At 43.3% G+C, this 25,645-nt stretch overlaps 1 protein-coding gene across 3 annotated transcripts in view; it reads right to left on the bottom strand.

Moving 5' to 3' along the window:
* npas3 (neuronal PAS domain protein 3) overlaps positions 1 to 25,645 on the bottom strand; it is a 231,996-nt gene that overhangs the window by 153,159 nt on the left and 53,192 nt on the right. For 2 of the 3 annotated variants that reach the window (XM_023951301.1, XM_023951302.1), the window contains exon 2: positions 9,897 to 9,995. The exons of the other annotated variant lie outside the window; for it this stretch is intronic. In XM_023951301.1, the coding sequence (XP_023807069.1) occupies positions 9,897 to 9,995 (99 nt within the window). The remainder of the gene's footprint in view (positions 1 to 9,896; positions 9,996 to 25,645) is intronic. 3 annotated transcript variants of the gene reach the window in all.

Genomic DNA, 25,645 nt, shown 5'->3' with positions numbered 1-25,645 from the left:
AGAAAAGACAAAAGAACATGAAAAGAGGTTTGGATAAGGACCCTTCAGTTATACACACGGCTAAATAGGAATATTTTGAGTCTAGATTTGAACCATAGCACCGTCGAACCCCGTCTCACAACCTCAGGGAGACTGTTGCAGCTTTTAACTGCATTAGACTGAAACGCTGATTCCACTTGATTAGTCCTGACTCTGGGCACCCGCAGGGGGCCGGTCCCTGAGGTCCTTAGAGTCCCAGATGGTTTATATGGCGCTAACATGTCAGAGATGTACTTCGGTGCAAGGCCATGGAGAGACTTTGAAACAAGCAGAGCTGCAGACCTGAGCACAGCACTGATGTGATGGTACTTCCTGGTTCTGGTCAGGACTCGAGCAGCAGCATTCTGGATGTACTGAAGCTGTTTTACAGCTGGTTTGGGGAGGCCGGTGAGCAGGCCGTTACAGTAGTCTAACCTGCTGGAGACAAATGCATGAATAAGTATCTCCAGGTCTGGCTTTGACTCTGTTTTTGATTTTTCAGATGGTAAAATGCTGCTGATGTTACTGACTTGATATGGCTGTTAAAGTTCAGGTCAGAGTCCATGACTACCACCAGGTTAACACTAACTAACAATTGATGTGTAAAACTCAGATACTGCTTTTGCTCAGGACACAAGTTTCCTCACTAAAGTGCCAGCAGGATGAAAGCGACTCTTCCGCTTTGACCACAGCAGACAAATCTTTATCCTGCAGTGATTGAGTCTGCTGTGGTTTGAGTCAGCGTGGAGTCGGTCTGAGGAGAAGAAAGACAGAACTGTTTCAGGAAAACTGAAGGGAAAAAAAATCAATGATCCATTATTCATCGGTCGAGAATAAAGCGGTCAAAAAGTTTTTCAAATATTGCGGGAAAACTTTGCACTGAACATCCAGAACGGGGTTGTGATTCACGTTGTTTTTTATGCGTATCCGAGAGTGTGCATGCATGCAAACACGCATTATTTGTGTCTTTTTTATTGTCGCCTTTCCACACGATTTCAAGAAATGTTCAAAGTGCCTATTCTCCTTCATTTATGCAAACTTTATTTTGAAGGTTTGCAAACGTTTAACACATGTCTGTTTTTTGTGAAAGAATGTTTTTTTTTTTTATACAAGTCTTACAATCTTAAAACAACAATCGTACAAAATGTATGAATCCTAACAAAACTATTCAGGAAAAGTAGGAAATGAAACAGCAACGAGGCAGGGATGCTGTTTTCATCTCATTTAATTTGGGATTTGATGTTGCTGTATCTGTGCAACTTCAAAACAGCACATTTTTAAAAATTAATACTTAAAGAAAATTGTTTTGTATTGTAACACTAAAAAAATAAATGCAGGGATGAAAATAACTTGAACCTTTTCAAAACTGAGATTTAAAGTTTAGACAAATGAAGAGACGGTAACTGTTTGGGTCAACAGGTTTTAGAAAGGCAAAGTTTGCTTAAAAATGGGGGAGGGGGCAGTAACTGTATTATTGCTTTCAGATTTGACTAGCAAAAGTGTTCAGGAATGAAAACATTTGTCAAAGTTCAGAACAGGAATCTCTTGTTGAAGGTTTTTCTGGCTGAAGATTTCCTGTTTTGGCCGATGATGTCAAGGTGCCATCTTGTTGTCTGTAGCCACGCCCTCTTGACACAGTGACTGACTGTCCTCACATAGATGAGCGCAGACGCTGGAGAAGACAAACCCACGTCTGTCCTGTCCATCAGCTCCAATCCTGCGTGAGGATCTGACAGACGCTCTGCTCCAACCGCAGTTCCCAGGTTTCCTCGCAGACTCTGTCTGCTGCAAACCAACAGCTCCGCTCCCTGATCTTTTACTCTGAAGTAAAACTGACCAACGCCAGCTTTGTTCTTCGCGTGTGCTCGTCTCCGTGGCTGTGGAAGAACCACAGCAGTGGGGCCGCAGTCCTGTTTCACACCAGCCTTGAAGGCATGTCTGCCTTCATGAATTATGCTTGAACTGCGGCTCAGAGACTCTGCTTAATAAATGTGACGCCTGCTGCCTGTCAGTCAACTGCTTCGGCTGCAGCAACGCATGCAGAGCACTGCAAAGCAGACGTGCAGCTTCTGCGATCGGATACGTTCTGCCTCTTTGTGAGACTTCACCGCAGTCTGACTGGCGTCTGCTTCCCCTCTGGTTCTGCATCTCAGCCATCCTCGTTCAGAGGAAGACACTTAAAGATGATGATGATGAGTTCAAATCCATGAGGCAGCTGGGTGTCAGGTGGTTGCATTTTGTCCCCCGAACACAGAGAGGGACACCCGACATCAGAGACTTCGGGTACAGAAGTGCATGAAGCAGCATGAAGCTGTGAGGGAAGACCAACGGCTTTCAACGCTGTTGAAAGGAGACGTCACGACCTTCACATGACCTTCACAGGAGAACACGGCTCCGCCTGAGCGGGTCCACATCCGTCTGTTTGAGACGGAGCTTTAGGGCGGAGCGTTACACCCATCAGCTACTGCAGCACGGCGGCAACCCGTGAGTTTTATTTTTTTTATAGCCACCAAACTAAACAAAAAAAAAGAAAAACAAATGTTTTTATGAAGAGAAATTGCACAAGAATTAGTCTAAAACCCAATGAAGGGTTAGCAGGTTGAGTGTTTGCCACGAGAGATTCAAGGTTCCAGAGATTTATTGTCATCATTACACATGATGAGATTATTTCTGAAGAACTTTGGTTTAACTAAATTTAAAATAAATAACCAGGGTCAAAGCAGTAAGGGGGGAACCTAAAGTGTGACTGTCTGAAGTCTGACGGTTGCTAAAGCTCATTTTAGCTGCAAAGTGCATCTTCCTCAAACCTGCAGAAGTAAGCGGAGCAGCATACAGGTGAGGGGGCGGAGTTTGTTTGTTTGTTCTTTTTCCTGTCTCTTATAACAAATGACTAGTTGTCAGAGAACCGGCGCTGAGCTCCAGACCGTCCAGATGGAGCTGCTGTGGGCCCGGCAGGCAGGCGCCAGGAGGAGCAGGCGCAGCAAGGTGCTGCTGCCACTCCGCCTTAGAGCATCTGCTGTTGCGGCGGAGAACCAGCAGAACAAAGGCAGCAAGGTTCTTCCTCTGATAGTCTGAGGGAGAAGAGCTGCACTTCTGTGTATTGGGGCATCAGCAGGATTTACTGCCTGATGCTGAAATCTGGGGTAAATGGGAATGTCTGTTATTTTTATAGTCCAGAGACAGTAAACCTGTAGATGGGATTAAATCAATAACAGCTTCAGAGTGATCTGAGGACCTGTTAGAATAGATTATTTAAGTGTTTAAAGAAAATACATCACATAATCATGTTTTACAAACGCTCTGTGTTTTCCTGTCAAGGTAAAGCTCAGGATGCACAGGCATGTACAGAAATATGGACACCCTCATTAAATAATCAGCTCTGTCTTAAAAAATGTTCATATATCATTCTCCAAACTTATTTTTTTTAATTTCTAAAAAAAAGAAAGAAAGTGATATAATAAAAATACAAGTAAAAATTCCAGCTCCTCCACAGTGCAACCACCTCAGTCATTCTCAGACACTTCCTGTTTTCCCGCAAACCCGACCCACGCATCCAGGTATGAACACAGAAAATGTGCTGAGTCAGCGCTCGCGTTCATTCCCGACCAAACTCAACGATGATCGTCAACAGCTTCGCTGACATTCGCCCTGACAGGGGATGAAAGTGAGATCTGCTGGGATTTCTTTCCCACATTTATCCTTTAAAACCAGAATAAAAGGCAGCCTCACTGAAACGAAACCTTTAAAGAGATTTGAACGCTTATTTGTCTGCCTTTTCCCACAGAAGCAACTATTAATCCTGCAGGACAGACAAGCAGAAATATGTAAAACTCAACAGAATAAGACATTTGAAAAAGCTTTAAGGTCACTGAATATGCATTTCTCTCCTAACATTAATTATACCACCTTAAGTAAAAAGGAAATTCAAGGTTCAAACTACTCCTGGAGGCTAGTAGTGTGAAAAAGCTGAATAAAGTCTGCTGCATGTAATTCTAAATGTTAGCAGAAAATGATGCTCCCAATCATTTTGTTTTAATTTGCAGAAATACGTTTTTTTCCCTAAACGTAACAAATTGTGTAGTCAGTATAAACCTTGTGCTAACTTGTGGGGTCCAGATGACCCCCACTCCCAACGTTAACGTGCCTTGGAGGCACGTTAACGTTGGGAGTGGGGTCATAAGGGATAAGAACATCATAAGGTGGAACCTCACAAATACAATTAAAATGAGGTAATGTTGATTTCATGTGAGTTCTGTGAGGAATGTGTCCATTCATTAGCAACCGTTAGCCATGGAACCAAAGCCAACAGCGCTCTACTGTCTCCCACCTTTCCAGAATCAGACCAGCATAGATATCTGCTGCCGCAGTGCCGCTGGTCTGCTGGGGGAGGTGGTGCCGTATAGGTGTCATTTAGACCGGATGTCCAAACCCCCTCAGCTGGTTCCTCAGACGTGGAGGTGCCGATTCTCACATTCAGCAGCAGACAATCGTGAGGAAACGGAAAGAACCACATCGTCTGCAAACGGCAGCAACCAGATTCTGAGGCTCCCAAAGGCAAAGCCGTAGAAAACGTACATTTGTCAGGACAAGCAGTTAATTAGGATTATGCAAATGCGTCTGCGCTCCAGGCTCACAGAACCCTCCCCAAACGCCCTCAGCACCGCCATTTAAACACGTCAATCTGAGTGTTGTCTTGGAGCCAGACGGTGTACTTCATGAACACACCTCCTCCCCAGCTCACAGGCTTCCTTCAGGGAGAAAACGTGCCGCCATAACAGGCCTAGGTGATGCAGGGAAAGCGCCGCTGGTGACTGCGAGCTGTGGCTCAGTGGGATGGAGGGGTAAAGGCAGGGCAAAAGTCAGAATTTATCACTGTAAACACAAGAGATGCAGGAAAGCAGAGGCTTCATGAATGCAAATGTGTGTGTGCACACAGTGCTACAGGTGGGCCACTGCCCAATGAGCAGTAGGACTTTCTTTTAACAGAAGATCTCTGTTTCCATCAGTGAAGTAGAGACCCGCTGTCTATCTGAACTCTGTCAGGTTAGGGACGGCTCCTCTCTCACATCCCTGACTGGTGCTGGACCCGTGGGATGGAAGGACCTTCACACGGACACACACAGAAAGGGGCGGGTGATCGTTCAAATGCTGATTTGATAGATAGACGTGTTCATGGACATAGCGGACAACCGTTTGGGTTTTCATTTAGACAAGGCAGAAGGAGTGAGGCGCAGCGTTTCAGTGTTTCCTGTCGGCGTCGGATACTTCTGTGTGGAAACGACGATACAAATGTTTATTTATCTTCATATCTGACGATTATTGCTCCAAAGACGTGACTCTATAAAGACGGTCAGCCTCTGATAGACGACGTCAAATGAGCGTTTAGTTCTCTATGGATGTCAGCGGGTACTTCCAGTTTGAAACGCCAGGGGGCGGGGTCACTTCTGATTGACAGTCAACGGTTCTACATTAGATTACCGAAACTCTGGGGAAGCAAACAAACACACAGACACACACACACACCTGCGCACACACTCAAACATGCAGATACACACAAGTAATGCATACACAAACCCACAGACAATCACACACAAACCTTCAAACACACACACACCCCAACATAGACACACACACTGATACTCACACAAAGACACACATACAGACACACACACCTGCAAACACACACAAATACACACACTAAAACACTTAAAATTTCACACAAACACATACCTGCAAACACGCAAACAAACACACACAAACCCCTACATAGACACACACACAAATACTCACACAGAGACACACAGACAGACACACATACCTGCAAACACACAAACAAACACAAAGCCAGGCACAAAAACACTCACAATTACACACAAACACATACACGTGCTTGTAAACACACCCGCACACCCTTACAGAGACACAAACACATATATGCACACAAACACAAAAAGACATACACATACCTGCAAACACACCCACCCCTACACAGACACACACAAATACACACACACAGGCTGATACACACCTACATACCTGAAACACACACACATTTAGACACACACGTCATTTCATTATTAACATGTTTCCTGACAGTCAAAGACACTGAGGTGAGCTAAAACATAGAGGAAGTAGAAAATGGTTAAATTATTGAATTTGGGGTTGGATTCTATCAGGGAAAGGAATCAAAAGGCTCAGATAAAAAAAGCAAAAAAAAAGAAAAACAGGACAGAAAAGTGTGGATTTAAAAAAGGAAAGCTACAAAAACCGTGCAGCACAGCCGCAGTGGATCCATGCAGCAGAAGAGTTCAGCACGCCACCCCCCCTCCCCATCTCTGAGACGCAGAAGGCAAAGGTGACCACAATGCAGGAGCCTGGCCAGAAGCACAAACAAAAGACAGAGAAACGAATTTAAAGTAAAGGTCCTGCAATGGACTAGCAAACTAACAGGGGTGTGCCTCCATGTAACTAGCTGGATAGGCTCCAGCATCTCCATGATCCTGAATGGGAGGATTCAGAAAATGAGTGAATCACACAAACACACACACCTACACACAAACACACACACACACAGATACAAGTCAGACGACAGACACATTGGGTTTTCTAGTCTGCACAAGTCCTCCTACATTTATCTTGAGTTCACTCTCTGGACTCTCAAAAATACACAGAGCTGACGTTACAATGACACCGACACACAACAGACAAAGACACACAACCACCTTAGTTGCCAATAAAGGATGTTTCTGTTTTTAACACTAATGTGGGCATCAGGAAAGCCCCTAACTTTGTTTTGGCTGTTTGGGAATTTGTCGTGCTTTTCTGCTTTGATTCCAGCTGGAGATGAACGGATCGGTTTTCTGGAGGCTGGTGAGCAGCTCCTCAGTTTTAGACCGAATCTCTCCTCCTGTTTGTGTGCCATTACTTCACCCTGAAAATTGTCTGTTGAAAGTTTAGATAAATAATAAAATCAAGATAAAATCCCCTTTGTTTAGAAAGGAATTAAATGCATCTATAAAGCAATCTAGTTTGTATATTAAGAAAAGCCATTTTCTCTATTTAAAAACATGGAGTCTGCATTCAGCTCCATGTGTTTCCTGCAGTTTTCTGTAAGTGTTGATCTGCTGTTCAGTGAGCGTCTGGTCTGCATTAAAACTAAAACCCCTGTCGTTCTTTAGCCGTTTTTCCGGCCCCCACCTCGCCGGTCTGTAGACTTGATGTTCTTCTGGAACGACACCTGCTTTCAGCTGATGGTCTCATCTGCTTCCACTTTCTTAATGGCTCCCCCGGTGTACACTTAACGTTCAGGTATTGTCACAGAATGCTCCCTTATTTCTGACCTGCTCCACCACCTGCAGCTGAAAGCTGGGGGCGCGTCACTGTCAAGGCTTTTTTATTTTTTATTTTTACAAATGACTGTTAAACAGATGGCCTGTACAGTGGTGTAGTGGTTAGCTCTCTCTCCTCCCAGCGAGAAGGCCCTGTTTCAAGTCCAGGTTCTTTCTGTGTGGAGTTTGCCTGCTTTCCTCCTACAGTCTAAAATGCTCCATAGGTTACTATATGATCCTAATTGTCCCTTATTGGGATTCCTTAGAATTCTTCAAGATAATCAAGTGTGAATGAAATATGTGTCCAAACAAACAAGTAGACATGAATGAATGTCAAATCTATTCACATTTTAGTTTCCTAAAGTTCAGCCCACTGTTGTTTTTCCACACCTAAAGAATCCAAAGGGAGCATTCTTAGAACATTCTAGCACACTGGATGGTCACATGACTTTGCTAAATTCAAAGTGTTTCCACACATTGGACTGGAATGATGGACTGATCAGTTTTTGCTGCACTTTTTTAATCTGTAGTGAAACAAACCTACCATGTCTCAATCCACCTTGTATTTTCCAATTTGGATAATCAAGGTATCTCATTTTGATTTTTAATAATGTAACTCAGTTAGATTAACAACTTGGCTCAGACAGCTCCATCTGGTTGGTAAAATAAACCCAATATCTCTCAATCCAAATAATAGTTTCCATTATCAATTCAATTATCAATTTATCTCATTTTGAAACGATTCTTTTATTGGTATTGTCCATTCAATTCGACTTTGCGTCAGACTGATTGGTCTGGATGAATTGAAGGAATAGTAATTGGTTCATCAATTAACCGTTTACCTCAACCTTTAACCGATGAAAAATGACTTTAATATTTGCACAAAGTATCGCTAAATTCATTATTGTCCAACTATTGAGAAACAGAGTCAGAGATGAGCAGGGACACATTTTATGTACAGTTACACCTGTTTGAGACACAGTCGTGACTAAATCTGTTTTCCTGAGAGTTTGTTTTTATATAAATGTATACATATATACACATAAAGTTGTAAAGTCCCACTACGATCATCTTTTGATCTATTCTGGAAGCGTTTCTCAGATCTCAGAGCCCTTTTGACATTGCTGCCTTTAGCCAAAATAATAAAAAAAAATAATTAAAAAAACTGTGTTGTTTTCTTTCTGCAGAGCAGCAAGGGTTCAATAGAAATTCACCTCTAGATGTGGGTGGGACTGTCAGCACGGAGTAAGCCTGCCCCTTTTCCTGTCGCCCGTAACAGAAAGCTGTTTACAGTCTTTTCCCCTGGTTCACAGTCCCTCGCACCCCCAGCCTGACATTAGCGGTGCAACAAAAACGGCAAGTAACATTTTGATGCGTTTGATTCCAGCTCAGACAAGGAAAACAAAGACGTACACGGATCTATTTGTCAGCGAGTGCATCAGAATAGAGCGGAGCAGGGAGCTTAAGGCCCGCCCCGCTTGTTTTCGAAGTCACAAATACGATTTTTTATCGACTGCATTTTTTTGTCTGCTCCTGATTCACAACAATTCGAAGAAAGGAATACTCAGAAATGCATTTTTGCTACGTTTTATTTCATATGTCCTTAATTTTTTAGAAAAATGCCAGAAGAACACAGTAAAAACAGTTTTCATTGGAGGGGCTCTTTAAGGAGGACTTTAAAAAAAAAGTGTTTTTTGTTTCGTCGTTCAGAAATGTTTCCTTTCATATCTCGACTAACCAGATTTGCTTGTGAATTGACTTTTTTTTCTCTGATTCCAATAGTTCTGAACATGAAATCAGATGTTTGTAACCTAGATTTATTATTTGAGTTTTTAATCATTGTAGTAATTTTTACACTTTTCCCAGCGAGTCGTTGGATGACATTTCCTGGTATGTGGTTAAAATAACTGAAGTGACACTTTTGGTCGCTCTGCCAGTCTTAGTTTGCATAATGATGAAATCAGATGCACATAAAAAACATTAAGAAAATAACCAAGTTTAAAAAATCTTGAGTTTTAAAGAACCAAAACATAAAACTGGTTATTTTAGGGAAGGAGAAATAAATGCAGCACATTAGAGTCTTCCTTCCGTCAGCATTTTTGCTGATTCAGTTAAATGAGCAGCTTCATTTGGAGCAAACGAAGACGTTTATTGAGAAAGGATTGTTCAGACAGGCCAGGCCACCGGACGTGTCCTTCCTCATTTAAATCAATCCTGAGTGACAGTCTCTGTGTAGGAAAGCCCTGGCAGATTTCTGTCTAAGTTATTATCAGAAGCCACTTCATTTCCTGCTGAGACGCACTTCACTTTTTGTGTTGAATCCCACAAAACAAAAAAGAAACAAAGAGAAATCGACTCAAGCTGAGAGAAAACAAAAGTGCAGCAACACTTTTCCAAATGCGACAACGGCAGGACGCATTCTCCTGAGAAACAAACAACAACAAAGAGAAAAGCTCAGCAGTCCAGCCATGCTCCCCCTATGACAGGACAAACACAGACGAGCAGCACAGCTGATGCTGCTGCTGCTGCTGCGGGGCTCGCAAACGTTACCATGGAGACGAAGTGTGCTGCTGGCCCGCCAGGTGAAGGGTCTTGGGCCGGGCGCTGGAGCAGCTGCCTGCATTAGACGGCCGCTCCCAGTAGGGGTCACTGTGAGACACACACAGACACACACACAGAAAAGACAAACGTGGAGAGGTTCTTTAACGGCAGCTACAAGTTACAGAGGCAGAGGAGGAGGAAGAGGAGGAGGAGGAGGAGAGGAAGGTCACAGCAAGAGGACAGCACAGAGGAGATGAGCAGATTCACTCACAAAAGGTTTGTCATGAACGCAGCTGTCAAAAAGGAACATTTGGGCATCTGTAACTCAGCACAAAAAAACTATTTTCACTTCTGATCCACAAAGAAGTAATGAAAGATCAGATTCATAAGAGCTTCCAAAAGAAATCTGCACACCAGTAGTGTGTTGGTGGGGGGTGGGGGGAACCACACCTGTAGAACATCATCATCATGAACCACCGTCCGAATTTCCAAGGAAACAGCAGATGGAAAGCTGATTCTTGGTTCTGATCGGGTTCTACTGTCAGGAACTGTTTGCTGTTCTAGGCGCCAAATAAGCAGGAGACCAGGCTCGGTGGTGAAACTTCAACATGACGGAACCATGGAGAAACAAAAAGGTGTCAGAGCAGAGCACATGACCTGACAGTGAAGAACTGACGAAGACGGCTGTGGATGATTGACAACCTAAACCTGGTGTGACTGACAGGGAGGCAGAACTTGATAAAAACCCAAGTGCAGAATCCTCACACTTCTAACTTTAAATTCAAGTTTCATATTGGCTTTAAAACCTTTTTATTTCATAGAATACTCACTAAACCTTTTTACCCAATAAATAGCAATATCAAAGTGTTTCTAAATTACTTCAACTGTTGATTTTAATCGTATTTTAACCACTTTCATCAGTTTATTTATTATTGTATTGCTCTTTATTTAATATTTCAGATGATTGCTCGTTTATCTGTGACTAAACATTTCATCTGACAGAAAGGCTACAGCAGGGCTGCCTAAATATTTTACAAAGGTCAGATTTTCTAAAAATGTGTGAGGGCCAACCAATTTGCCTGCATTCCATGAACCCATCTAATAACATTAACTGCAAATTAACTTTTAGCGGGCTTTTTTTGTTGTTGTTGCAATGGGTTACTTTTCATTTCTTCACACAGAGCAGAATTACAGTTTACCTAAATACCAGTGACGTGCGGTGAGGTTGGTGGCTGGTGAGGCACCGACTCCTCTAGAATCAGATTTACAATTTTAAGAACTGAATGTTTCACCGTTCATCCAACAGCAGGAAACAGCATAGAAGATACACGCAAGAACATATTTGTCCTGCTGAGAATATTTCTTTTATAGACATGGATAGAACACTCTTCTTGTGTATAAATTATTCATGTAACCCTTGTCCTATCCTAGGCACTTTAACATTGGGAGTTGGGTCATCTAGACCCACTAGACAGTGCTCTGAACCTTTTTTCTTCAATGATTTGTGATCTTCACTGGTGTCCATGGATTACATGAAATCTTTCCACCTTTATCCACCTTTGTCATGGTAGGGAGAACACGTCAATGGAAGGGTGGGGTCATAGGATAGCCCAAGGGATATACTTTAAACAAATTAAAGTGTACAGATGTGTTCAGCACACATTTCCTTTAAACCCTCAGTAACTATTTATAGTATTTTTCCAACTTCAAATTCTGGAGCTTATCAGTGTCATCTTAAGTTGTCTATGAAAATAATCATAAAATGTATTCTTTTAGGCCTAAAATTTTGTTTTCATATACGTACATTCTTTTCCACTTACTCCCATGTTATTTTTAAAAAACAAAGATTGAAAACCATGTTTGGCCTTACTTTTTGAGTCCATGTGGCGATCTTTCTCCACAAAAAGCTTAAATGACCTGTCATTTTCCTTTAGTCGTGTCTCTCCCTCTCCCTCTCACTGGAGAAAGATATCCTTAGTCTGTTCTGTTTCTACTGCACCAGTGTAGCTCCACAGTAGCTGTCAGCTCACGTCAGGCAGCCTTTCCTCCGCCCTTACAGTCAGCGCTCTGACTGTACGTCTCTGTTAAAATTGCTTCCTGCAGTCAGACATGAGGCGAAGCGCTCCGGAGCCTCACCAAGAGTTTCCGCTCCATATGTGATCGCACAGCACTCAAATTCAGAAAATGTGGAAAACTTGTCCAGTCAACTGAAAATGTATCTTTAACATGGATCACTGGAAACTAATATTTACTTAATGTATATTTTGTCACAATGACAGGTGAGGCCAAGCCTCACATGCATCACCTGACCGCACGCCACTAGTAAATACATTTTTGTCAAATTACTGTGAATTTTTATATTTGAAGACCAGAAATAAAAAAAAGAAAACGTCTGTCTGGGAAAAAAAACAGGTGATGCCACAGGTTTACAACGACTGACCTCATTTAGCCAATCCCAATCAAGAACTGGCACACGCAGTTTTCAGAAAGAGCTGAGAGCTAAATATTATTGTTCTGATTTGATTTGATATATTTCAAGCATTGTAGTCACAGCAATAAAGAGTTTACACATATTTATCAAACTCATTACAGACATGATGAAGTATAAGTAGAGCTTGATTTATTGCTTGAAAAGGAACGGGAAAAAGCAAGTTTACATAACCCCCCCCCCCCTACTGAGTTCATTAATTTTATAATCTTACAGTTTTTGTTCTGTTGGTTCTGATCAGTTAGACTCTTTTCAAGTAACAACATCCAGTGCCTAGTAATGATTGATTATCTTCAGAAAACATTCATTCATGATTTCAGTAAACAGTAACGGTACCGACATGTAATAATCGTTGATTAATTAGAACACATGATCACATTAAACTATTAATTATTGCTACACATTGCAGATCAAGTAAACAAAATCAATAGCTTACTGATTGTCATGATAAATCTATTGATGGTAGAAATTTGGCCCACAGGCCTGGCTTTGGACATGCCCAGGCTTATTAATGTGTAACTTACAGTTAGACATTAAAATCAGAACAAAGTTTTCCTCTCTTAGACAAAGAGGGGAGAAGGAGGGGCAGGGGGAGGTGAAGCCGAGCTTTGACTCCACAGACCCTGTCCCACCGCCTGCATGCGTTGCTGTGCAGACGGGAATGATTGTAAAAGTGTTTGCTTGTTTTCCTGATGGGGGGGGGGGGGCTATGCCAGAGGGTGAAGCGAGGACGCTGCCAGCACCACGTCTGCAGCCAGGATCTGCCCCTAAATTAAAACACCAAGATGGAAGACCAGAGATTTGATGACTTCTTGATTTGATTTGTTGATGCATGAACAGGAGTCACATCTGCTCAGAAGGGAGAGGAACCTCCCCCATCTGCTGAAGGGGAGCATCTCTGGCCCCCCCGGGTTAAAAACCATCTACACCTGAAAGCAGAACTCCACATTTCAACAGGAAGGGGCTAAAGACAAGAACAAACTTAGGAACACCCAAAATGCTGAAGACCAGCAAGCTGCTCCTCAAACACCATGACTGCAACGGCTGAGGCCTCCTCCACAGAGACATGCAGGAGGTGAGCAGAACCTCCTGGAGGAGCCACAAAATCCAGAGAGAACTTTGGAAACTAAGAAGCAGTGTCAGCATGTCCGCATGTGAGTTCAACCAACACGACTGTCACTGTTTCAGAAAAACTGACAGAAAACTCAACAGTCAGGCAGAAAAACTCGAGCCAAAGAAGAACAAACACAACCGGAACAGAACGGACTTCATGAAGTTTGTCAAAGTAAACAAAAAGAAGCAAAGAGAAAACCAAACAGAACAAATACAAATAGAAATAAGCTGAACATTTGTCAAAGACTTTTTCTCCACCTCGGTGGTGCACAAGTTCCTTGGTGTTGTTGATCCCTTTCAACTCTGGATGATGCTCAATGCACCTCCTGGGATTTCCCAAGTTCCAGACACATGAATTTTCAGGCCTAATATTCACACATATCTAAACAGTTTATCTAAACAAGTTCAAATTAAGTTCAAATCCAGACCGAGTATGACCAAAGACTCTAAAAATGGGAACCAATGCCTCCCTGCTTGACACTCAGCATTAAGGGGTTGGGTTGGAAATTGGGAATTTCTAATGAATCTCTGCTGCTCTGCAGAAACTATGTCCTTGAAAACGACGCAGGTTTTTAGATGTTGGCTAAAAACGGCATCATCCTAATTAAAAGACCACTGGGAACACTTTGAAAATAGATCATCGAAGATGATTATCCTTAACCACAGAGCCGGACCAGTTTAATGTCAAAAACACCAAAAGTCTCCAAAAGCAGCAGAAATGGTCTGTTAACGTCCTGCTGGGTAGAATAAGAGTCTGAGGCTCTAGCAAAAACCTTTACTGTGTTTGGTTTGCTGTTTGTTCTGTTATTCACAGGTAAGTCTGTTTGTGAGTCAGTGACCACATCCTCTGATGTACGACTTTATTTAAACTGCCAGCAAACGATTGACAAGTAGAAGAAACAGACATCTAGAAATGCACACAGGAGAAAAAAACTGCATGTGCAACTCCAAGTCCTCGCCGGTTATCCACGGCATCTCTACTTCCAGCCTTACATTCATTTCTCTCCATTCCTTTTCTGTCTTCACTGTCGTTTCATTTCACATGCACACTCCTTTCATGCGTTAAATGCAGATCATTCGTCCAGGTGTCCTACTTTAACTTCACAATATGGAACGCATGTCTGCTGCCTCAAATACCTTCAGAGATATTTACAGTGCAAACTTTGAACAAACACCTTCACACACACACTCACACACGCTGCAGAGCCATAACAAACACACAAACATACACACTCCGATGCACAAACACAGATTCAATAACCTGAGCATAAACAGTGTGGCTGGTTTGCACAACCCACACACAAAAACCCACTCAGGGGGAAAAGCACACTGAGACACTCACAGGCAAGTAAACAATCTCACACACACACACTGAAAATGAACACACACTTCATCAGGCCAAAATGGCAGTGGGGGTGGGGGGCATACAATAGCTGCTGCCGGATGCTGGCAGAGCCAAACTGCAGACAGCAAGGAGGAGAGTTTTTCAAGAGCAACTGCATTTTACAAATTGGCTGCCAGGATATTGTCTGGGGATGCACACACACACAAATACACACGCACACACACCAATGCACAACACAGTAAAGAAAGTAATCCTGGGTCGCTCCATTGTTGCCCACAGAAATCCAGCTTGCCAGTCGGCTCCGTTTCCTCAGAACAGCCGTGTGATTAAATAAACATGAAACACACCAATGGAAGGAGGCTGGGGGCGGAGCTAGGACTCCAGTTGGTTCTGCTGCTGGACCAAAGATGTAACTGAACTAAAGTCCTTTGTGCTTCACGTTGTGTGTCGTATTTTATGTAAATGAGAATGATGGAGCTAAACATCTGCAGATGGAGAAACAGCTGGTCCTGCTTTTTAGGTTTTAAATTTCCTTTTTATTTAATGAAAGCTTAGAAACAAATTTGATGAAACTAAAACTTTCATGTTTAGACATTTTCATTTTTGATGAAATTGAGCCTCAAATCAGGAGCCTAGAAATCTGAATAGACAGCCGTCACTTCTGCTTTGGGAGAAGCAAAGATATTTTTGAGATGAGGAGATGTGGAGCTCAGATCAGGCGCAGAGCTTCACTCAGTCTGAGCGAGGATCATGCAGACCAAACTAGGTTTTCTAAACCCTTCAGTACCTCCGAAGAGCTGAGAGCCACAAGAAGCCGAAGCTCCTCCTGACTGAGCTCCATGCTCGCCGGCAGAGGCAGGTGCACGCCGGCAGAGGTGCTAGTGTTGGCGCTTGGTGGAGCAGGGTGAAAATTGAACCGGTGGTTACACACAAACATGCACAGTTTTAACACAAGTGACACAAACACACTCCCTCTGCCTCTTGACACGAGCCCCCCCTCCACCACCACCACCAACACCACAAAAGAGCTGCAGGTTCACACTGTCACTCAGCCATTTCAGTGGCGCAATTGATCCCTCACCTACACTCCAACATCGGTTCCACGGCAGAAACCCACAAACCTGCATGGAAACAGTCTTTCCCAGCAGCTGAAGGTTGTTGTCATGGAACAACAAACATGTTTCTGACAGGAAAAACCGTGTTCTAAACTCACTCCACTGATTAGTTTGAACTCAAACCAGCGAAGATCAAAGATTAACACAGAACCTTTCATGTTCTAAAGAAATACTTCGTCAAATGGCCAACTAAAATCATAAAAATGATGGAAAATGATTTTCCAGTTTTACATGAAACCAAATGAAAAACTTGTTATATAGCATTAACCCGCGATAATGCTAGTGTGAATGCAGTAAGCTGTGAGTGCTAATAGTTGAAAATGCTTAATCAGGCTTTATGTAAACCAGTTAAAAGTCGAAAGCCTTTGCTGATGTTTCTCTATGTCAACGCAATTGACTATCAGAGAACTGGACTGAGTGAGTGCGACATCATCCAAAGAAAATGGTTTACTAATTTCTGCTGTGTCCATCCATCTGTCCCTGCCTCCCTACATCCATCTATCCATCCATTTTTTTATATCCATTTCACGGGGTTGCTGTCTGTCCCGCCCACTGTCGGATTGGAGCACGCTGTCAACGTTTCTATGGCAATCACTCTCGCCAATCAGGAGTGACCTGTTGAACCAAAAGCGGGCTACACAAAATCTGTCAATCAAACATTTCAAATTTTGTACATGCGACCACCTACTTTTGATGCATCTGATTGGTTAGATTATAACTTGAATAATTTACCAAAAAGATGTCCTGAAAAATAGGAGGATTATAAAGAATATGTTAAACTAAAAGGTATCAGAGCAAGAATGTTTATTCTGACCAATAAAATGACTGAGTAACAGCTGTTTATTTCTCTATAGAGGTCTGTGGGATTTTGCCTTTTTGGAGCCAGGGGTACTTCCTGTTTGGAACGCCAGAGGGGAGGGGCCACTCAGTCGAGTTCTCATGTTTTTTGTAACTCTATGAATGGAGACGACTCAGACCACGCCTCCAAAGAGGAGGTTAGATACCCGCCGTGTGAGAACCTTAGAGGGTTACCAGTCATAAAAAGACTAATGCTGCAAACAGCTTGAAAAAACTGAGGAAGAGGATACATGAAATGATGAAGACATTAGTTTAGATTAAAAGAAATGCTGACTTAACAATATGAAAGATGAATGTTTTCACTCCAGCTTAAAGCCTATGATTGCAGTGAACACAAACACAGAATAAACTGTAATATAGATAACGGCATTTTGAACATATTGAACACCTTCAGCATGCAGCCTCCCTCCTGGAGTTACAGTGTGTGCGGAAAAAACGAGTAGCTCTGTTTAGTTTGCTGACTTTATCAGCAAATAGCCAGAATAAATCCAGAGCATGCAACGCTGCAGAAGGCTGCATGCAGCCATAATGGATTCTGTCATTTGAAATGGATGAAGCTCCATTAGGGAGCGGCCCGGTCACGGGGGTAAGTGTGATGAAGGGCGAAGCTTCAACATCTCTCTCTTTATGTTCACAGCCACAAAGAGGAAGAGGCGTTCTGCGGGTCTGTGCAGCCCAGAAACGGACCGGTAGACAAAGGCCGCAACGGCGCCGCCATTCCCGCAAATGATCAGGAGGGTGAGCGTTAAAATGACGCTCACGGGCTGTTTTGAGTCACTTGTCTTTACCGCCACTGTCCTCATCCCTACATCACTCTAAGCCTGTTTGAGCAAATATGGCTTTCAGGAGGTCACACTACCCTGCACACTACACGCACACACACACACACATGTACACAACCATCCACAAAATGACACGTTTAATAATCGCCTCTTTAGCTGCACTAACGTTCTGATTCACAGCTGATTTCATAGCTGTCAATTTTGAAGAGAGCTGCCTGACATTTATACGAAAAACTTTCCAGCCGAGTGACTTTCAAGTACACATACACGCACAAAGACTTAATACACAAACAAGGATGAACAAGCTAAAGTGACCCCGGATATATACATGTTATCACACAAGTGCAGTAAAAGTGACAAGAAACTGTAACAGTCCATCACACGCACACACACACATGAAGATGCACATAAAGACACACACACCCTATACAGACGCAAACACATATATACAGACACACACCAACACACACAGCAAATAAACACACACACATAAAGACACAAACATATAAAGACACACATTAAAAGACACAAGCATATATAAAAGCCCACATATACAAAGACACACATAAAAGGACACAGACACACAGACACACATACATATTTAAACACGCACACAGACACCCCGACACACACAAATATATAAAGAGACACACACAGACAGACAAACACACATAAAGACTAACCCCACACATATGAAGATGCACACACATTAAGACACAAACACAAAGGCACAAACATAAAGACACATACACACAGTTAAAAACACACGCATGCACACACACAAACATATAAAGACACACAGACAGTTAGATTTTGTTCATCTTTCCTTGCAAAGCTTAACCACATTTTTGCAAAAAGAAGCTTCATTCAGAAACTATCTATAAGCTCATCTGTGAACTTTACCCCTGAAACCATGACAACCTCGTGGTTGCCACAGCAACGATGAATTGGAAGTTGGGCTTTCAGACCCTTTCTGTTTGAAACACAGTTGTGGGGGACAGGGGAACACAGGCAGAGTACGCCTTCAGATGACAAGCCCAGATGCTTGTGCACCAACAGCCCAAGAGCAACGAGAGGGTGATCTCAAGCAGCTCCGGGTGCTGGTTGGGTTCATAACCCCCCTGAATCCAAACTGATGCTCACGTTGGTGGATCAGGTCAACAGGGGGAGCTTTTGGTCTAACTCTGTTGTGATGAGGGGGCCTGGATGCCTGGATGCAGGTTTCCCCTGGGCATAAGTGTTTGAACACACCCTGGTTAAAGTTCAGGACAGCTGAGGCCGTCAGGTACTAGCAGCTGCTGGAACAGTCCCCCCCACTCACACCAGGCCATGCCCCCCCGATCAGGCCTGGACTGACATCAGAGAGATGCATCATGGGCAGAACGATGACAATGGTTTTGTGTCTGCAGTCATACTGGAGTGATCCACACCAGAGTTCATTTGCAAGTGAGAACAGAACTGCTTTAGTATGTTTTACTCTGAGCTGCTTCCTGTAAGATGTCCTCACAAAGATTGTAAACCGATCAAGCTCAAACTGATGTATGCTTGAAGGGGTTAGGAATCCATCCCGTGTCTCTTCAAAGCTCCTTGTGAGTTTGGGCGAATAGAAAGCAGCACCATGAGAGGAGCTGAGGTGGTGTCAGGCGGCGTCCGCTGCGCCCTTGATGATGTGTCGTTTCACAGATATAAACAGCCTCATGAGTGAGCATGGTCGCCTCTAAATATGTGAAATCAAGCACTGCTCGTGTCTGAACCGTAGGTTGTTCTGAGCTCGGAGAGATGAGAGACTGGCAGGAGATAAAAAGGTTGAGAGGCAGAAGAAGGATCGCAAATACAACCACTCATGAAGGTATCAAGGCACAAAGAGTAAAACACTACAGTACACTACATTAAAAAAAAATCTTGCATCAAGCCAGACTCTGCAGCTTTGGACGCATGGCCTTTAAATGTGCGGATTAGATAACAACAGGTAGTGAAATATCCTTATTGAGTTCCTTAACAAGCCAACTATTTCATGTGTTTATACAACTTGTTTGCTCCAAGAGCTGATTGCTTCGTTCTGTTCTGCTAGTTATCATTTCTACTCTGTTTGTAATTTCAGAGCCAAAATCACCAAATTAAACAGGCTTTGTTATCTCACCTTCTTTGATAAGTGTCTTCATTTCACAGTTGGCCAAACTGAATTTCCTTCCTGCTTTTTATTCAAGTCTATTCTGTTTGAAAACGGTTGAATCCCCTGAATCTGTGTTCAGGAGCAAAGACGGGGACATTGTGCATGTGGGTGTGTCATCAGAGAGGACTCTACTTGTGGTAACTGTTGAATTAGTGATGCTAGTATGCTAGCACAAAATGTATTAGCCAAGTTAGCAAAGCATATGCTAACAAATGTTAGCAGACAGGTTGTTTTGAAGACGGAGCTGAACAGTTAAGCCTTGTCTCCACTGAGCGCTGTACAGTCCGGTCCAGTCTTGTATTTTCAGCGTTTCCATTATAGCAAGGGTTCTCAAAGGTTTTGTAGTGGCTTGCCAAATAAGAAACTCGACTTTAGACAGGGGACCAATTTGGTGAAGAAAAATGGATAAACAAAAAAAAGTTGTTTTTACTAACTTTAATGACCAAGTGTCATTTTTACAGTTAACCAGGCCCTCCAGATGCTTTCCCCGATGCTATCAGAGGTAACTGCCCAGATCTTCTGCTTGTCTAGTATTTGTATCATTTGACAGACTTATTTCCTCAAACTTTTTCCGTTGCTCCGGAAAACCAATGTCAGCTACTTTCTGCATACAAACTCCTCTTGCTACGCTGGGCCCTTTCCTAAGCCACAATGTAGTTACTAGCTTCTGTCACAGCTTCACTCGATTTGGCCATTTTTCAGCTTTACTGTTGTTTAGAGCTGTGACGGTGTGGGATTTTTGATCGCCGCGGTGATGAAGCAGCAAGGGTCGCGGTGTCACGGTAATCCCCGGAACACTAAATCCTCCTAACTAACTATACAGGTAAACATTTACAACCTTCTTTTTTCAAAGTACAATGTAGAACAAAAAGTGAACAAGTGCCGCTGAAATGAGTCGTGCTGCTGCTGCTTTTATTTGTCCGTCTTCATGTTGCGTGACAAGAACACCAACATGTTAACCCTGTCAGGTTTCAGTGAGGACCTTAACGGGGTGATGATGTTGCGAGTTGAATACTCGCTCCGATGGCATCCTCGTAGCGCATACAGACAAATATTTTCTTGCCACTTTTGATAGAAGAGGGAATCGAGCCTGATAATTCAGCAACCAGGCAAGGGGATCAGAGTGCAGATGTGTGCTCAAATAGCCGGCACAGTATTTGGTTTAGACATTAATTCGGGGCCATTTTTTTCTAGCGCCGTCAATGGTTATATTGCCTGTATCATATGAAGCTACCGGTAAGCATACTTGCAATTAAAACCGAACTAACTCTAACTGTTTTAGTTACACTGTTGTCTTTTATGCCCGTGTTTGTGAGTATTTAATTTAACATGATCCGTAAACATTACTAGTACTGAAAGATGGCAAGCAGTTAATTAAAAATCAGACACACACAAAAAAAATCCCCCATAATGTTTAATAGACTGTCCCTCCCTTGCGCAGGAGGATGCAGGCTCCTCCAGAAGCCCTTGAAGTTTGAGCATAGGACTCACGGAAAAAGTAAATTATTAGCAAAGATGAATGTGTTTTTTATAGTTCAAATCACACACCATATGCAGTCCTATAACTTTCAAAAAGAAACAAAAAGAAATAAATAAACATGTGCGGTGATGAGTCATCACCGCGGTGATGGTGATGCGGTTATCGTCACAACCCTACAAAACTATCGGTGTCCACCATGGAGTAGCGGTCCTGGCGTGTTACATGATGGTTGACATGGTTGTGTTGTGGATCTGGTCAATAGATATGCATATGTGATCAACTAACTAGAACGGTGCTCAGCGACCTATGTGGCTCTTTTACGCCTCTGTTGAGGCTCTGTGGTCAAAGAAACATCATTAAATGTTTGATTCTACAAAGTCGTTTACCACAGAGAGGCAGTAAAGACAACCAGAATGAAGACACACTGGATTGTAAATCAGGTTTTCTGTTTTTGAACAAGTTGAAGGATTTTCAGTGTGTCTTATGATTATTAGATACAGAAGGCCCTTAGGGTCACTTAGTTAGCTAGAATTTAATTTTAATTGATTCGTTTATGAAATCTGGCTGAGATGCACCAACAACAGTAAAATAAATCTTTTTTTTTTTTTTTGCTTAAATAACTGCTGACATCCCACTTTACTTCTACTGCACTGGGATGATCTTATGTGACACAGGGTGTCGTTTATTATGAAAGGAAGTCCTGTGAACCTCTGTCAAAAGTTGAATAAAAAGCCATTTACTTTTATGTTTATGTTCAAATTGTGCCAAAACCCCATAATGGTTCTTTATATTGTTAATAGTAACAATAACATAAATACAAACTTGTATCTTATTTTTCTAAAGAGTGAAGTCGGACTTTGAGGCTTTTCTTTTGAAAAACTACTGGATTCTCTCCACCCCGTCTGATTCATTGTTGTCAGAGGGGAAGTTATTTTGTCATTGGTCCAAAATAGATCCAATAATTTCATGTAACCCATGTGCTATCCTAGGCACTTTAATATTGGGAGTTGGGTCATCTAGACCCACTAGACAGTGGTCTGAACCTTTTTTCTTCAATGATTTGTGATCTTCACTGGTGTCCATGGATTACATGAAATCTTTCCACCTTTATCCACCTTTGTTATGGTAGGGAGAACACGTCAATGGAAGGGGGGGTCATCTAAGATAGCACAGCGGTTAAAGCAGCTGATCCGACCGCTAAAGTAAAACCCCCTAGTTAGCAAAGTTAGAAAAACAAACATATTTGGAAAGTTTCTTTTGGCAGAAAAAAAATCCAGTGAGGAAACAAAAGAAGAGACTTCAAAATAAAAGAATTCTGCATCTAATTGACAAAAGCCCGGAGTCTCCAAATATGGATTTATTGCAACAGTTCTTCAGACCCCAACATACAGGCCGGCCTGTGAAAATACTGTCTGACAGTAAACTGGTCCATGGCCTGAAAATGGTGGGAGACCACTGGTCTAGAGTTCAGCTTTGTCTAAATGAACCTAGAGGGAAGTTAGTGCCGCGAGTCTGGTGGACATAAAATCATTTTTATTCCAGGATTCTTTAGGAATGTCACCGATGCTGCACTCCTTGAAGATCACTTTGCAAGAGACAAAGGAACAGAGGAGGACACAGAGACAGACAGAAAGATGGAGAGGAGTTCAGAATCTGTCTGATCCCGTAAACCCGCCGGACTCAGACACAGATCACAGGCCTGTCTGTCAGCCTCTGCCCAGCCATCTCTCCCTCTTCTTCCTCCTGTTTGTTTCTTCCTCAGCGTCTCTCTCAGATTCCCAGCTTCACTTCTCTCCAGCCTGGATTCCCTCCAAATCTCTCCCTGGCTCTCTTTGTCACACATCAGTGTTCACACAGATCCTCTGGCTGCTCACTGTACTCGCTCGGACACACACAAGGACACACTGCTCCTCAGGTGCACAACAGTTAACCTAAAACACACACTAGCACACATGCTCATTTGAATGCCAGCTCCCCTGCTTTGTGTGTTTTTGATGATGCAGTGTGTGTGTGTCTGTGTGTAACTGCCTGGCCTGGCTTCATGCAGCTCTTTCACATCCACCATGTGCTACACTGATAGCAGAGAGGATGAGTGGCTTCAGCTTTACAACTGAGCTCCAATTACCTCTTGTAGACTTCTTCAAACACGCACGCCCCGCAGATGATTATGATGCTCGAACCCACACATCTGCATTTGCACTCGGCTGCTGTTGGCAAACAGTCCTGGTTCACATGTCAACACATGCTGCTGCCAGGCTGAGCGCGAGAGAGAAGTACGCTTGTAAGTAGCCCAGCATGAGCACAGTTTTGTGCGCCAAACAACCACTAAAAGAGGACATTCTTAATCCTTGTACTATCTTGTGGGGTCCAAATGACCCCACTCCCAACAGAGGCACGTTAACGTTGGGAGTTGGGTCATCTTGACCCCACTAGAGAGTGCTCTGAACCTTTTTTCTTCAATGATTTGTGATCTTCACTGGTGTCCATGGATTACATGAAATCTTTCCGCCTTTATCCACCTTTGTCATGGTAGGGAGAACACGTCAATGGAAGGGTGGGGTCATCTGGACTCCACAAGATAGCACAAGGGTAGACAGACGCGTAAGATCACAAAGTGGAACAAAATCCTTGGTTATCTGTTTACCCGAAAACGTGATCGTCCACCTCTCCACCACCTTGAGTGTCCACCTCTCCAGGGGCCTCATTTATAAACGTTGCGTACGCACAAAAGAAGGCGTACGCCACTCTCTACGCAATAGTTGAGATTTATAAAAAGCAAACTTGACAGGAAAATGTGCGGTCCTCCACGCAAGCTCTGACCCAGGCGTACGCACAAAAACGGGTGAAATGAGAAATGGCGACACCGTCGGCAGATGGAAGAAACACGTGAAAGTGACAGTGCGTGCCAAATCGTGCTGGCATGTGCTGTGCTACACAATGTGGCCCAGCTTAAAAACGTGCCTCTACCCCCTGGCACTGATTGCTGTGTTGGCCCCGACCCTGAACCCCATCCCCACGCATTTGAGCCATTTGCTGCTGCTGTGCGCCAGCGTTTGGAAGTGATGCGTCGCTTATAGAAAAAGAGGTGTGGAAAATATTATTTATTTAAGAATTCCCTCATCGTGCAGTTTATTTCAGTCAGGGCGATCTTGATTTCGCCCAACTCCTTGGCCACCTCTCTGATTGAACTACTGACTTCCCTCTGCATTTCAAGGACTGCATCGGTGAGGACACGTCCACTGCTGGAGGGTTGAGAGCCGCGTGCCGTGGAGACGCTGGGGCCAGACGGCTGCTCAGCTGCAGCATCGTAACCACTGGAACACCCAGCAACTAAAATAAAATTGTTCTATATTAATAATCTGTAATTGTGTAGCCTGCATACATGTGACTTGCCTGCATTCATTTTAATTATTTCTCTTACCTGGCGCGTCGGCGTCCCCTCCGTCTCAGTCAGGTGACTGAGGCGGAGGAGGACGCCGATAAGGGGGACTTAATAGGGATTCCCCAATAATAGCGGCCAGTTTCTCATCAAGAGGGGTCAGCTCCGGTCCCCCCCCCCCCCCCCCCCCCCCCCCCCCCCCCCCCCACGTGGCGGACACACTCTGCCGATGCAGCGCTGGACGTTTTTTTGCCTCGACTTTGATGTCCGATCATTTCTTTCATTTCTTTTTTATTTCGGCCACGGTCCAAGGTTGTGAGGCTACAGCATTTTCGGCGTCTGCCACCGTTTGCCGCTCACGTGCCTTTTTGGCATTAGTAATGCCCACACTGTTCCCTCCAAACAACGTTTTATCCTCTTTTCCACTTCGCCAACGATAACTTCTACTTCACATTGAGTGAAGTTACGTTTTTTTGATTTCCTCTCTGTGTTTGTCATGATTTAGCAAGCCATGAATATTAATTTGTGGGCGTTTCACGGACTATTTATGGGCAACTATGGGCGTGTCATCTAGCCGCAAAAAGCTGCGCTGCATTTAGAATCGGTTGTGATTTATAAAGGGAAAGATGCGTAGGATGTGCGTGCGCACGGTTTAATAAATCCGAATATTTCTGTGCGTACGCACGTCCTATGTTTCATCCGTACGCCACTTCTGACGCAAATCCTACGCAAAGTTTTATAAATGAGGCCCCAGAGCTTCACCATCACACCTTAGCCTGCAACGATTCACATTTTCTTTGTATGGCTTAAATAAAGTCCCACTCCGATCATCTTTTTGATCTATTTTCACTGTTTCCAGTTATCTTGTTGTTATGATTATAATTGAAAAACCTGAATCGCTTTCTACAGGATGTAGTTTCTGCAGAGCACCAAAAATATATCAGAAATTGGTCTATTAATTGTGGGCGGGACCTGTTGGCGGGGAGTCAGCCTGCACTCATTTCCCCTCATGCCTCTGTTTACAC

The sequence above is a fragment of the Oryzias latipes genome, chromosome 22 (assembly GCF_002234675.1).
Source record: "Oryzias latipes chromosome 22, ASM223467v1".
In the NCBI taxonomy this organism is placed as follows: Eukaryota; Metazoa; Chordata; class Actinopteri; order Beloniformes; family Adrianichthyidae; genus Oryzias; species Oryzias latipes.
The sequence above is the reverse complement of the archived record's forward strand: the minus strand, read 5'-3'. Positions and strand labels throughout refer to the sequence as shown.